This window comes from Crocodylus siamensis, chromosome 4 (assembly GCF_052110815.1).
Source record: "Crocodylus siamensis isolate JL-2025a chromosome 4, ASM5211081v1, whole genome shotgun sequence".
In the NCBI taxonomy this organism is placed as follows: domain Eukaryota; kingdom Metazoa; phylum Chordata; order Crocodylia; family Crocodylidae; genus Crocodylus; species Crocodylus siamensis.
Window position 1 is genome coordinate 144,400,280 of NC_143398.1, and position 13,771 is coordinate 144,414,050.

Sequence of the window (13,771 nt, forward strand, 5' to 3'; positions counted from 1 at the left end):
AGAATTCACCAGATCACTTGGGGAAACAATTTTCAGTCAGTAGGTTGTTCACAGTCTGTTCCTCTTGATTTGTTTCCTATTTGTTGTTAAAATTATGGGATTGCTTATGCTCTCCAGAGACCCAACCCTTCAAAACAATTTAGCACTTGCTTACATCCCTCCATATTCAACACAGAACTTGAACTTGTGCCTTAAAGCCAATAGAATTAAGCCTGTGTTCAAAGTGCAATGCTCTTTGCTGAATAGAGGTGGTTTGATGACTCCTGTCCTGCACCACAGAACATCTTGAAACATAAGCATAGTAAATAAAAGATTATAACTGCGAATAAGGGATATTCTTTATCATGTGGCAATATGAGTATCTGCAGATAAAACAGTCCCCACCCCTCGCACCCCCATTATATTTGTGCTGAAAAAAATCTCTTTGGCTGAATATTCATGATAAAAATATAAAGCTAGTTATTAACATGAAGAATGGATTATATAAAAATGTTTGCACACACTGGTTTCATTACAGCAGAGTAGACCATTTGTGTCTCATAAGTTACATAACATACAATATTGTTTCTGTTCTGCTTGGATGTCTTTTGTATTTAACTGATCTTGGACGAATAGTTGATTGTGCATGTTCTGACTAATTATATAAGACAGCCAATCAGGAAAGATAAGCAATGCTACGGGTATGTAATTAGCCAAGTCAACCTGCTTTTCAAATTGCAAAGTTGCAGCTCAAGAATAATCACATCAGAATTTGTTGAACAATTTTTGCAAATAGTTTTGACTAACGAGTACACCTGGAAGTCATTTATTTGTGGAAACAATGTGAAAACTAAAAATGAAATTTGTCAGATGTATTATTGTTGCAAATTGTTCCCTTAGCTCCAAACACAACCTCAAAATGACTGCCAGGGTGATTTAACAGGGACAGTTAGGGGTTATTAGGTCAGTAAGGCAAGTTCAAGAAGTTGGAACTCAAATTCCAAAGATACTTGGTGCTATAGATTGAACCCTTATGCTGGGACCTATGAAAGTCCTTTTTGTACACAGCAACTTCTCAGACCTCTATAGGACACAGAGCAATGTAGCAGCAAAGGAAAAGAGACTGAGCATGACTTGAATCAGATGATATGAATAAAGGGGACAGAGGGGTCTTCTCCTACCTGCTGATGTGTACTCATGGCTTTCTCTATGAAGCCTCCCCCTGCTCCCTGTGGGGCCTCTGTTGCTGTCCGTGCTGCTAGGCTGTTTATGCCTATTTCTTCTCCCAGAGGGCTGGTGAAGTACACAGGGCTGGATCACAGACACTTTCTCCTTTTGACCCTGGCTGACAGCTCTGGAGAGGAAAACAGGGAGAAAGGTCTATGAATAATACTTCAAGGAATCCAGGAAGGAAGGGAGGGTGGGGAAAGAGAGAGAGAGAGGGATGGATTGATAGATGGATACATTTCTGTAGTCCTCCATCCTCCCTCCCCTCATACACCAGTGCTTCCCTTGACGCAACGAATTTTTGCTTCCTGCCTCTTACCATGTCTGTCTGTCTGAGTTACCCTGTGCACCTTCCCCCACCCTGCCATGCCAGGAACTCTTTTTGGCCATAAGCATGCAGCTCTCTCTCTTTGCAAACTCACCGCTTTTGCTTCTTCCCCAACTGCTGGGCCGTTCTCCCCACCCCACATGCCTGCATAAGACTGATATTCTCACTGCAAGTAGCCTGTTTCAACCTGCTGTTCTGGGGCCCTAAGGCTTAATCCAAGATAATGTAGGTTCTGGATTCCACCGCTCCTCCTCCCCCAAGAGGTGCAGCTAGACATGCCTCCTCTTTTGCTGCTCCCTCCTCTGTACTTAGAAATCAACCCAGGCAGGCTCAGAAACCAGTTGTGGTTCTCTTCCTTTGTCCCCCAGAGTCCCAGGATTTCAGAGAAGACATGTGCCAGGAACTCTGGAGCTGAACCTTGGGTGCAATAAAAGATATCGTCCTCAGAAATCCTTGCCTCGCCCATGATTTATGGACCATTGTGTCTACAAGATAACTCTTACACTACTGTAACCTCACCAGAGACACTGGCCTGGAGGATTTCAGAAGGATGGTGCAGGGCCCTGTGCACAACTCTGCTTCTAATCCTCTTCCATCCTGCCTTGCAAAACCCCTTCCCATTCCTACCTGCTTCCACATTTTCCCTCTACATTGAAACCCGTTCCATTCTTCCACAATTTGTACCTCATTTAATCCCATATTGGGGACCACCTCTTTGAGCAAGCAATCCAGGTCTGTTCCAAAACATCTCCACATGCCAAATTTATTTTCAGCCCAACCCTTGCCACAACCAAATTTATTGTTCCTGCTCCTGTTAGCATGCTGGCAGGTCCTGTGGGTCATGGCTGTATCCTGGCCCAAAGGCAGGGCTCTGGGTTTGTTTCTCCACTTGGAGAAACCAGTGGGTGGACCACTGAAGGTCAGATGAGTGGAGGGCAGATCAACACCAATTCCCTAAAGTGAAGCAGAGTGAAAGTGGAGCTGTTAGGAAGGGTTGTTGCAAGGATGCATTTGAGGATAATTGCTTACAGCAATGGCCTCCAACCTTTTTAAGTAGATCACCGTTGTCATTTAAAAGCAACCCGAGATCTACTGTGAGCTGCTGCCACCCTCCCTCCCCCACACCCAGTAGGTAAGTCTGTGGGGAGGCAAAGTGGGGTGGGGAGGGCGGATGGAGGAAAAAAAATATTAGGGGGTGCACCTCCCCAGCAGGAAAGTCCCACCCAGCTTGGGCCCCACTCACCTTACCCTTGCTTCTGCCTCTGTGGCACTGTCCCTCACTGCGGGGGCCTCAATCTAGCTCCCACCCCTTCCCTCTCCCACAGACTAACCTGCTGGGCTGGGGCGTGCTCGTGAATGTATGTGGTCACTCGGCCCCTGACCCCTGCATCGGATCGACTCCAAGAGACTCCGAGATCTACCATAAGAGGCTCCAATATCCATTGGTGGAATGAGATCCACTGGTTGGTGGCCGCTGGCTTACAGAATGCCTGACTTTACTGGAGATCCAGGGAGAAAGCCTGTGCTCCCCACTCCGCACCAGCAGGCTCTCCAGGGGAAGGCACTGACCTTGGGATAAGCAAATAGGTCTGGATTTCTGTTCAGGTGTTCACATATTTTTCCAAATATTAGGCCTGCCCAGTGTCTACCAGCCCCTTTCAATCACTTTCATTTGCTCTTCCTCAAAGTGCTTGTGCAGATGTGTAGCTTCATAACGAGGAGTGACCCTGCATGAGGCTAAAGTTGGTTATTCCCAGATCCTTGTATGGCTAGGGTCATCCCATGACAGCCTCCATGAATGTCAGACAGTTCTCAATATCCTGGGGCACAGCCCTCACTGATCTGTCCGTGGGCTGCCCAGCCTCCCTTTCGTAAGTGCTACTTCAATAAGCAATCAGGTTTTGGCTAAGTTAAGACAGGAGGGTGACCCCTCCCATGGATCACCCCAAGACATGCATTTCTGAGAGTGGCAGCATCACATGTCAGGATGTTCAGAACTGTCTGATAGAGAGACACTCCTGGCTTGATGTGGCTAGAAGGTAGTTTAGTCATTGTCAGATAGGCTCCAGTTACTCATTCAAATCAAATTGAGTGAGGAGCTTGGATTCTGACTGGGTACTGGGAACAGATAGCTAGCTTCAGCCTTCAGCAGAGTCTCCTCTTTCTCTGAGCAGCACAACCCGCTCCCAACCAGCGTTGGAAGAGTGGCTGTGAAATGACTGTGTAGCATAGGTGACAGCCAGGAGACCTTAGGTCTAGCTGCAGACTAGTTGGTGTGGCTGTCCTGAGGCCTAGCCTGAAACCACTTCAGGTCTTGTGTGTATATTCAAGTGCCTGGACTCTGCCCTCATGGACTTGCACTTTTAAATGTCTCCTCCTATTCTCCTCATGTCTTCTTTCACCCTCACTCATTCCCTTGGCTCTCCACCCAAACTCTATATCTTGCGGATCCTTTCATATCATTTCTCTATGATTGCCTCTGTGCCTTCACCAAGGGGCCCTATACAGAATCCCCTTCATCCATGGGCTATGTATAACCACCCTCCTAAGTCCCACTTCAAAATATACTTCTTACCTGTAAACTGCAATTCTCCCTCAGAAGTGATTGCACCTAGTTGTCTAAATAAGGGAACAGACATGGCAGAGGACTTTGGGTAGATAGTTTAGATTAGATTAGGATTGATCATAAAATGAAGAAGCATTTGTAAATAAATCATCCAGCTTTGCTCATTGTGGTGCATGGAGCTCTCTCTCTCATATATATATAAAATCTTCTTAAATGATGTTTTTTAACTATGGCATCTTAAAGCCTCCTAAAACTAAGGAATGCACTCAAAGTTATATTTACTTCTCTGCAATCAGCAGGGACAAGGAATTGTAAGCTATTTGAGGCAGGGGCATTATTTCCTCCTTTGTTTGTAAGATAAGAATGCTCTGAGCATGGTATGATTTAAAACAAAGAGCAGTAATATTACTGCAACTGTTGACTTGCCAAATACAGCTAATTCTCCTGCTATTCAGAAAACCTAATTCAACTCTCCTGACCTAAAAATCTGGACATTTTCATACACTCAAAATATCTCTGAAAAAAAGATCCTCTCTTCCCTTGGCAGTAACTGAAAGCAAAGGTCTGCTAGAGCAGATCAAAGAACAGCTGCTGACAAAAACCATCCTCCAGCTCATGCAGAATCAGTGAACCTGGGTCTAGTTTTCAGAGACGCCAAGTAGGAATAGTTTCATTGCACTTAGTGTGAGCTGCCTGAGAACATGAAGTCCCAGATGCATGCATGCTCTTTTAAAAGGATTGTGAAGCTGGAATCAGCCCAGGACTGACTTTTGGATAACATACAAAACACTGGTGAGGTTTGAGTTAGTTCATTTGCAGGAATCCACACTCTCTTAATTCAATCCCATAGATCCTTTGGGTTTCTCCAATACGTAACCCACTAAAGGAGAAAAGGTTACACTAGTATCACAACACTGCTATAGATCCCATTTGCTTCTACTTTGGGGGATGAGAGGTTTCGCACCTCCCCCCATACCTTGCAAGATAAGCAGGACTGATCCTGAGCTACACTTGCATGGGGGACCTCTAGAGGGATTAATTAGCTAGGATGCCTCAGGCAGAGGTGCCATTTGTTCCATACATAATACTCATCTTTAAGTCAGGACATGTTCCAGTGAGTCAGGAGTATGCTGTGGTGTTGGTGATGCTGGAGAGGACGGTACTCTCCTGCAAATTAGTACAGATCCAAATAGCCCTGTGTGTCGCTAATGAGCACAGCTGGGATGGCTCAGTTGGAGTGTGTGCCCTAGCTTAGGTTGCTGCAGGGAATGTGATTCCCAGTGCAGTGAGAAAGAGGCACTCATTCACAAAATCATAGGACATAGAACTGGAAGGGATTTTTTGAAGGTCATCTTGTCTAGCCCCCTGCAGGTTCATCCCTCTTTCCAAACCATCCGTTACAAGCCCTTGTCTAACCTATTCCTAAAACTACAGAATCAACCCTGCTGCACAACTACAAAAGGCTGATTGCCCAAAGATGCAAAAAGCTCCCTAACCTGCCACAGGTTCAGCAAGTGATGAGGGCGGTCAGAAACTTGTCTTGCTGCCGCCAGGTTGTTAAAATGAACTGAAGAGAGCCGTGCCCCACTACAGAGACAAGCAAAAACCCTACTCTGTATCAATCCAACCACGGAGGACAATTCCTTCTGGATCCCAAATGTAGCGACCAGCCTGACCCTGAGGGGATTAGGGTGAAAAGACACACTAGGCAGGAACATCCAGATTTAAGTCCAGCAGGAACATTGGCACACCCCGGTCAAAATCCGCAGCTCTGGGTGCAGCCAACCTCCAATGCTTCTGGGGGAAAGGTGGGGGAGGGGGAAAAAAGCCTGATACATATAGCAGCAGGAAGGGGAAAAAATACTTTTGGGCTTCATATGGGAACCAGCAAAGCCCAGAAACAAGTGACTCAGATTTGTTGAACCCCCTGTCCTTGTCAGATGCTGGGCATTGCTCAAATTTGCCTATGTTCTTCACTGGATTTGAAACTCTCCTAAACAGCAGCTGAGATCCACTTCAGAGGAGACCTTATGTCAGTGTGTAATGCTGATAATGTATATGTAGGCTGTGAAGCTCTAAGGACCCTTTGGGCTGAAAGGTGTGGCACACACAAAGTTGTTTTTGCTGCTAATTCATGGGTTTCTTCGAAGAGAGCCCTTATCAGCCTCTAAAAAGACCAACAAAAATGTTTTTCCCTGGAAACTTGCTTGGCCACTGCTGGAGGCAGAAGTGTCAGAGGGGGAAACGTCACAGGCGCCCTTATCAGCTAACTCCCTCATCTCCAAGCTGCAGATGATGGGCTGTGCTCCCTGGAGGCCAGGAGTTGTGAACAGAGCTCTTGCTGCTAGATTTGCCATGGCTTTCTCCTCCGTATGACATGCATTATCCCCTCTCAGCCAGAAACTGATCCACACAAAGTAATGGGGATGGGTGTATATGTGTTTTTCAACTTTCACCAGTGGCATCAGGGGAAGTGACCACCCAGGTGCCAACTGGGTGGGGCGGGAGGGGCACAAAAATCAACACTGTTCTGTTAGCCCAGCCACTGTCACTGCCACTGCTACTGCCACAGCCACTGCCCAGGGCATACGATTCCCCATTATGCCTCTGGCTGTCACAGATCCTCTTCAATATCTGTGATTGTACTGGTGTCAGGTACTGACACAAGTTAAGTGGGTTTTTCTTTCACTACTTGAACCCCCATCCCGTGATGCAGGTCAGGCCTGTCCTGTAAGCAAAATAAACTGTAACCACATGCTGCACACTGTAGGATACCACAGGTGTGTCTACAAGAGACGTTTATTGTGGAGCTGACTAGTTAGCTCCACAGTAAATGTCTCAGCATCTATTTATGCAGTCCTATTAGGCCTCAGCAAACTAATAAACCCCACAGCAGGGTAGGAGTTGTAAATACAAGTCCTCTCCTGCTGCAGAGTTTTTTTGACCTTAGTAACAGACATGTAGACATGGACCCAGCTGGCTGGGGCATGAATATGCTTCAGTGTGGGGGCTGCCTACTGGCAGCAATGCAGCATGTTGAGCTAGATCGGAGTGGCTGGGGTTTATTGCGTCGCATTAAAGGTAGATGCACCCCACATGTCCTAACTTGACTCAGCTCTGCTAGGATGCTGTAACCCATCCATGTTGGGGAAAGGTACCACCTCCCCTACAAAGGGCAGGGTGACAGAGATACAACAGTGGTACTGCTAACCACCATAATTGTGAGTTTGGTTTAGAAACCAGAAGGATATTAAAAAAAAAATGTTGGGTTCCTTCCCCCCTTTGTCCTGGCTTCTGAGCTGTAAACAGGTGTCTCATTAGACCCAGAACTGACTGTCCTGGCATTTGGCCTGAGTCAAAACAAGAGGGGCGGAGAAGTTTACACACATCCTCTTCCAGGCTGCATTAATGCTGCTTCACCAGCAGGTGGTCAGTGAGAGCACACGGTCTGGCATGCTTGCCTTGGAAGGAACCACAATAATGAGTTAGCTGTAGAATGAGGATGTCCTGGGGAAAAAGAGTGTTAGAACATTTTATCTGGCTTACAACAAGTAGACTTGAAGTGGGTCAGTGAACAATTACATCCATACGATCCTGGGACAAAAGGCTTGCTCCCAAGAAAAATGCAATGTTTGTTCGTAGCCTCAGATTACACTCAAGTCATGTTTTCAAACTTTCTTCTGCAAGCCCAGGGGCCAGACACCCAGAGGGGCAAAGCATGGTGGCAGGACAGTGTTGTAGAGAAGGGGAGTCCACCACAATTTGCATTTGCAAGGAGTGATGCCACCACTCAGGTTCTGTCAGTACCACCTACCTAATCCATGGGTGACAGGGTCTGATCCTGCCAGGGTCAGCAGGTGCTGGTGGAGATGCACAGGTGGCATGGGGATCCTTTCCTGAGCCATGCCTCATCTCCCTCTGACTGCTCAATCCTTCACCTACTTCCACTTCTCCAGTTGCTTCTTATCAACACCTAGGACAGAGAAGATGGTGGTGCTGCCAGCTAGCTGAGGGGCTGCAGGCCAGGGAGGAAGAAAGGCAAGGGAGCTCTATCAGATCCAGGCCACTGAGCCCCAGAGGAAGACTCAGACTGACACATAGCAGAGGAGGTCAGCCAGGGTCTAGGAGTTCAGGGACACAGAGGATGGGATAGTGCCACCTCTAGGGGGGCTTCAGAAGGAAGAAAATGGCCTATCCATGCTGGAGCCAGAGCAGACTTAGGCCAGGAAGCTGAACATGTACAGAAGAGGAAAGACAGGGATGCTGCAACCAGAAAGGCAACTGGAGTCCAGGGTGAAAGCAGGAGTGGGCAGGGAAAGCTGATGAGCCCCAGGGTGATGGGGATGTGGGGGGAGGAGGAGAGAGGAAGGGAGGGGAAAGAAAGAGGAAAGGGAGGCAGAAGGGATCTGCAGATTGTAGCATGCCACAGGCTCTCTAGATTGCTCTTGGGTGTGCTAGGATGCAGCAGCCTGTTCAAAGCTAAGAAAAAAAAAACCTGAGAGCCACAGGGCTAATTGTGGTGAGAGAGGAGAAAATGAGCGGGAGAGGCAGGAACCCGGGGTGAAGTAGACTATGGAGAGTACGGGAGGTAGACACCGAGAGACAGGGAACAGTTCAAAGGCATGACTATGAGATGGAACGTCAAGGCAGAAATTGTAAGCGCCTACCTCATGTTACCACCCTTTTTGGAGGGCATAAAAGTGCCTTTAATCATCTTTTATGTAGCCTGGTGCCTGCCTTGGCAAGGATTAACTACTAGTTAACGGGGTTTCCCTATACATCCACATGAGGCTAGATCTGGCGAGTTTCGTTTTGCATGTTGCAGCAGATGGTCCTGTGAGCCAAAAAGGATTTTTCCACATGCTGTGATATACACTCAAGTTCATCACAAGTCTTAGTACATTTATGGTGTTTAATACATTTGGATATTAACTACGAACTCTGCCCACACTCCCAGGCAGTTTTGCTGTCTCTTTTACAAAGAAAATCTTACCTTTCAATCTGAATAGATTTCATTTTACATTAAGGAACAATAAGATCAAGTTTTTAAAAGGTTCCCATAGGCGAGAACACAGAGCCTGTCTCTCATCCAGAAGAGGCTGTAATCACTCTGAGAAATGCGTAAAGGGATGCTGCCTCTGCAGAGTTTTTAAAAATGTAATGGTGCGGTAGAAAAAATTAAAGGCATTTAGCCATTTCAAGCTACCCCCATGTGCTTGTGAAGTGTTTAAGTATGAATAGTTATCCTCATTTTACAAACAGAGAAATGAAATCTCATGTCCAAGGCTTGCAGATCAGTCTCAAACCCTAATTAGTATTTAGAAGTCTCGTCTTCCAAACCCCTCCTGATTCTCCAAGGAACACCAAGGAAGTGCATTGCACTTCCTCCAATGCAACCTAGAAATCCAGCGACCCACAGCACAGAAAGGGAGTGCTGCTGTTTTGTCTTTTCTTTTCTGGAAACAAAATCAGATAGAAGCAGAATTTCAACATTTGACCAATAATGAAACTTTGTTCTGAAAAGTCATTAAGAAAAAATGTTTCGCTAACCTCTCGTCTTTGGGGTACTGTGTGCCAAAGACAACTGTTTATTACAATTTACTCCAGCCAGCCCTACAAATCCAGTATGGCTCAGAAACAGGGGCAGCTGGAGTTTATTCCTCCTTGTGCATGATCATAGGATAATTTGCTAAATGCCACCTGTGCACACCCAGGTAAAAGGGCTGTGGAAGTAACAGTCAGGGCAGAATTTAGCCTGCAGACCCTCATTGTTGGTGCTGTTACATGAGCTATACAGAGCCTAGACTGATACTGTAGGGCTGACAGATTTCTCTTGTAAATTAAATCTATTTTACATGGAGTCTATGAACATGGAGAGAGGCAATGAACTTGGAGCTGCAGCACACAATCCGTACAGCAGAGTTGCTTTGAAAAGCCAAAATACAATTTTAATTATTTGCATGAATCAATTGTTCCCTTACAATGATTTCTTTTTAAAAGAAAATGTAGATGCAACTGAAAATCAAGGAGGAGGCATGAATACTATATTTATGGAACTGGATCAAGACAGTCTATGAAACAATGCCCTTTGAAATAAAGTAGATGCAGTCAAGCTTCCAAAACACAGAACAGGCCTAATTCACATCTTGCTTAAATGGGGGTAAGCCAGGAATAAGTCTGCAGAAGCCAAAACACTTGCATTGATCCAAAATCATTGTTAGTGAGAGCCTGGGGATTCTGTCCTTTGTAAAGTGGAAACAATCAAAAACACATCCAGTTCAGATATGTGGGCTCAATTACTGGAGCTGGATTTCTCCCATTTTCCTGCTTGTAGTAAAATTATACAGAAAATGCACTTTGTTGTTGTTTGAGGCCCAGTGTTGCAAGCTGCCATCTGCTGTCAGCAGCTTCAGTAGCCAGACTCAGCTGTTAGAGAATTGTGAGTGCTCAGCCAGTCTCCAAGGCTGAGGCAAATCTCAACTGTCCTCTAGGACAGGGATCAGAAACCAATCAGTTTATGAACAAAGCAGCATAGGGCCCGCCAAGCCCATGACCACTCTGCCACCAGGGGCGACCACTCTTGAGGATGCTCAGCCCATCTATTCCAGTTTGCATGAGCTGGACCTAGAAATGCAGTTGTGAAGCCACTTCTGGGGCATCAGCAGCAGATGCTGTCAGACTCAGGAGACCAAGGTTTCAGGACCAGCAGCAGGAGGTCACCCCCAGGATGGCTTCACTGACCCATTCCCAGTTTGCTGCTTGTACATGGGAGTGGGTGGCAGGATGAGCTTGAAAGCTAGTCCCCCGGTCATGTCAGGCCATAGTGTAGACGCACCCATCAACTTTCAAAGGTGTCCAAGGACTAGATCCTCATAGGTCTTGTAAAACCTTCTGTATCTAGGACTGTCTCCTCACAGTACCTAGAACTCTAGAATATTATAGTAGTCTAGAACTATCACCTAGAACTACTGGGATTAGGGGGTACCCACTGAAATGAGTAGGAGACAAGTTTAAAACTAACAAGAGAAAGTACTGCTTTATACAGTGTGTAGTTAGCTTGTAGAACTTGCTGCCACAGGAGGTTGTAGAAGCTGGTAGCATAGTCAGGTTGAACATGGGACTAGACTAATTCATGGATGATAGGTCCACTAATAGCTATTAAATAGAAGAGTCAGGAATGTATCCTCTGGTATCTCTAAACCACTGATGGTGCTAGGGATGGCAATGAACAGGGGGCAGATCACTCTAGGTATGCTTTGCTCAGTGCTGTCCCTCTGAAGCATCCATTCTTGGAACTTGTAATATGTTCATGCCCGAGCTGAAGTACAGCCCCTCCTGCAACAGCACCAATCCAGGCCTTTAAGGGACAAATCCAAATAGTTCTCATAGGTTCCCCTATTTAGTCTGCTGCACACCTAATGCTAGCTGCTTTGCCTAGGAGAGAGATCAAACTGGACAGAAATCATGGTTGTCACCCAACTTTATTGAGGACCTCACAAATCCAGGAGATTTGGTTTATTCATTCCCTACGCCCTACCCTTGCTGAGCTCACCAGTCTTCCTGACTCAGGCCTATACTGAAGTAGATAACCAAGGGGTTACAGACTCCATATCCAATCCTTTTCCCACTCTGAGCCATTCAGTCTGTTCCCCCAGGAGCCTTTACTGTAACTGTACTTCAGTTTCTGGGGGACAAAGTATAGGTGGATCTCAAAATGAATGGACACAAGCAGTGCTGCGGTGATAAGTAGGGCGAAAATTCAGGAGCTCCAAAAAGAGAAGACAAGGCTTGTGAATGGACTGACAGCTATCCTTGCCCTCTCCCTCCTGGGGAAAGGAAAAAGCTTGATAGACATGGTTAGGCCACATAACACTTCGTGCAAACTATGCAGACTAAAGAATTTCACTTGGCATGCACTGAGGCAGCAGAGACAAGGAGAAAAAACGGGCTTAACTAAGATAACTATATCCCAGTCCCCAGGTCCTCATCCTAATCCCAAAGCATTGGACCTTTCCTGCAGTTTTTGACTGCACCAGGAATTCTCCTGAAAATCTTCCATTTCAGAAGTCTCCCCAGTTCTCAGCTCTTCGCACCAAGACCCCTCCCTCACCACGAGGCTGGAAGTAGCCAGAGCAGATGCCTTGAACCACACTAACCTCCCACTTTGCCTTAAGATGCAATCCCCAAAGAGTTCCCTCACTGGGCCCAGTTCTCCACCCAAGACCCCCCCACCCCCATATGTGCTACCACTGGTGAAAAAGAAAAGGGATGCATTCACCCAAGGTTTTGTTATCCTGGCTGTTGCCCTCCTTGTGGGAAGAAGAGAGAAGTGGGGGAAGGAACATGCCGCTGAGCATGGAGAAGACAGGATGGGGTAGAGAAGATTCTTATCTGCTTAGGGCCTTAAAAAAAAGTCCCCCATTCCCACACCCACAGTAGAGTCTGTCTGCCTTGGGAGCCTCTGTGCATCTGCCCCTGCAGCACAGATCATTGCCCTCATACTCCCCTTTCCAAAATCCTGGATCCTCCCATGTAACCAGTAGTCTGGGAAAGTAGAATAAGCAGCTGATCATCAAGGCTACTAATATTAGGCTAGGCTAGGTGTGAATAACTGCTTTTTGGAAAAGTGCTGAACAGAAGCTAAAAGTAAGAGCTGATGTTTTGCCTTTTGATAAGAATGAAGGCATATGTAGTCAGTAGAATCCTGTTGAAATAATCATGTCTTTGTTACCCTGTTGTCAGCTGTGGCCTTTTTTAAACAGATTCATACTAAGCTGTGGTAGTGTTGTTAAAGCAGAAGGCCCCAGCACCTTTTTCAGTGTAAACCTTTGCAGACATTACAACTAGCCTGGTCAGCACAGTAAAAGAAATATAACATAGCAAGTAACCTTCCCAAGTGGCAAGGGATAAGATAAGATGTCTCCCAGAATTGTGATTTTCACAAGGACACAAACCCCAGATAATTGGCATCTTCCAAGTCCATAGAAAAACTGGTTCAGTTCAGATCCAAAGTATCAGTGAAACAATGACATTTGAATAGCAGCAATCAGAGAATATTTAGTAAAATAAGCCACATGTAACTATTGTATGTAAATGGAGAGTGGGGGTAGGGGTGGGGATTGGGAGACTGCACCAAAGGCAACCTGCTGCCAGTGTATGTCACCTTCCTTTTCCCTCCTGTGTTTCCTCAGCCAGTATAGGTCAGAATCTGTATTGTGCTATTGTAGGTAGTTAGGCAGGCATTAAAATAAATGCTTATTCTTCTGCTTTGGGGTGTAGTCAATAAAAGGTTGGGCAATGGACATGTCCCTTGCCTCTTTGCCTGACTTTGGTGATAGTAATACCTTACCTAAGAAAAAATGGAAGATCACTGGGATGTGCACTCACAGAATCATAGAAAATGAGAGTTTGAAGGGACCTCAGAAGGTCATCTAGTCCAATCCCCTGCTTAAAGCTGGACCATCCCCAACTATAGCATTTCGGCCAAGTGAACCTAACCTGAGGGGTAATGGTGCCCTGAGAGAACTTGGGTTTTGCCCCCCTTCTCCTCCCCACAAAGTCAGCAGCACTGCTGCACGCAGAGGCAGGTAGGCAGGGACACAGCCCATCAGGGAGGTGAAGTGGCATGGTGCGCCAGGCAGGTGGACAGGTAGGCACTACTGCTGCTGTGT

At 46.3% G+C, this 13,771-nt stretch overlaps 1 protein-coding gene across 1 annotated transcript in view; it reads right to left on the reverse strand.

Annotated features, from left to right (window-relative positions):
- The window catches only part of KEL (Kell metallo-endopeptidase (Kell blood group)), a 36,384-nt gene extending 34,765 nt beyond the window's left edge, over window positions 1-1,619 (reverse strand). The window contains exons 1-2 of the mRNA XM_090044018.1: window positions 1,526-1,619; window positions 1,161-1,333 (exon numbers count right to left, since the gene is read on the reverse strand). Of these exons, the coding sequence (XP_089900144.1) occupies window positions 1,161-1,178 (18 nt within the window). The 5' untranslated portion in view covers window positions 1,179-1,333; window positions 1,526-1,619. The remainder of the gene's footprint in view (window positions 1-1,160; window positions 1,334-1,525) is intronic.
- Between the last annotated feature and the right edge of the window lie 12,152 nt (window positions 1,620-13,771).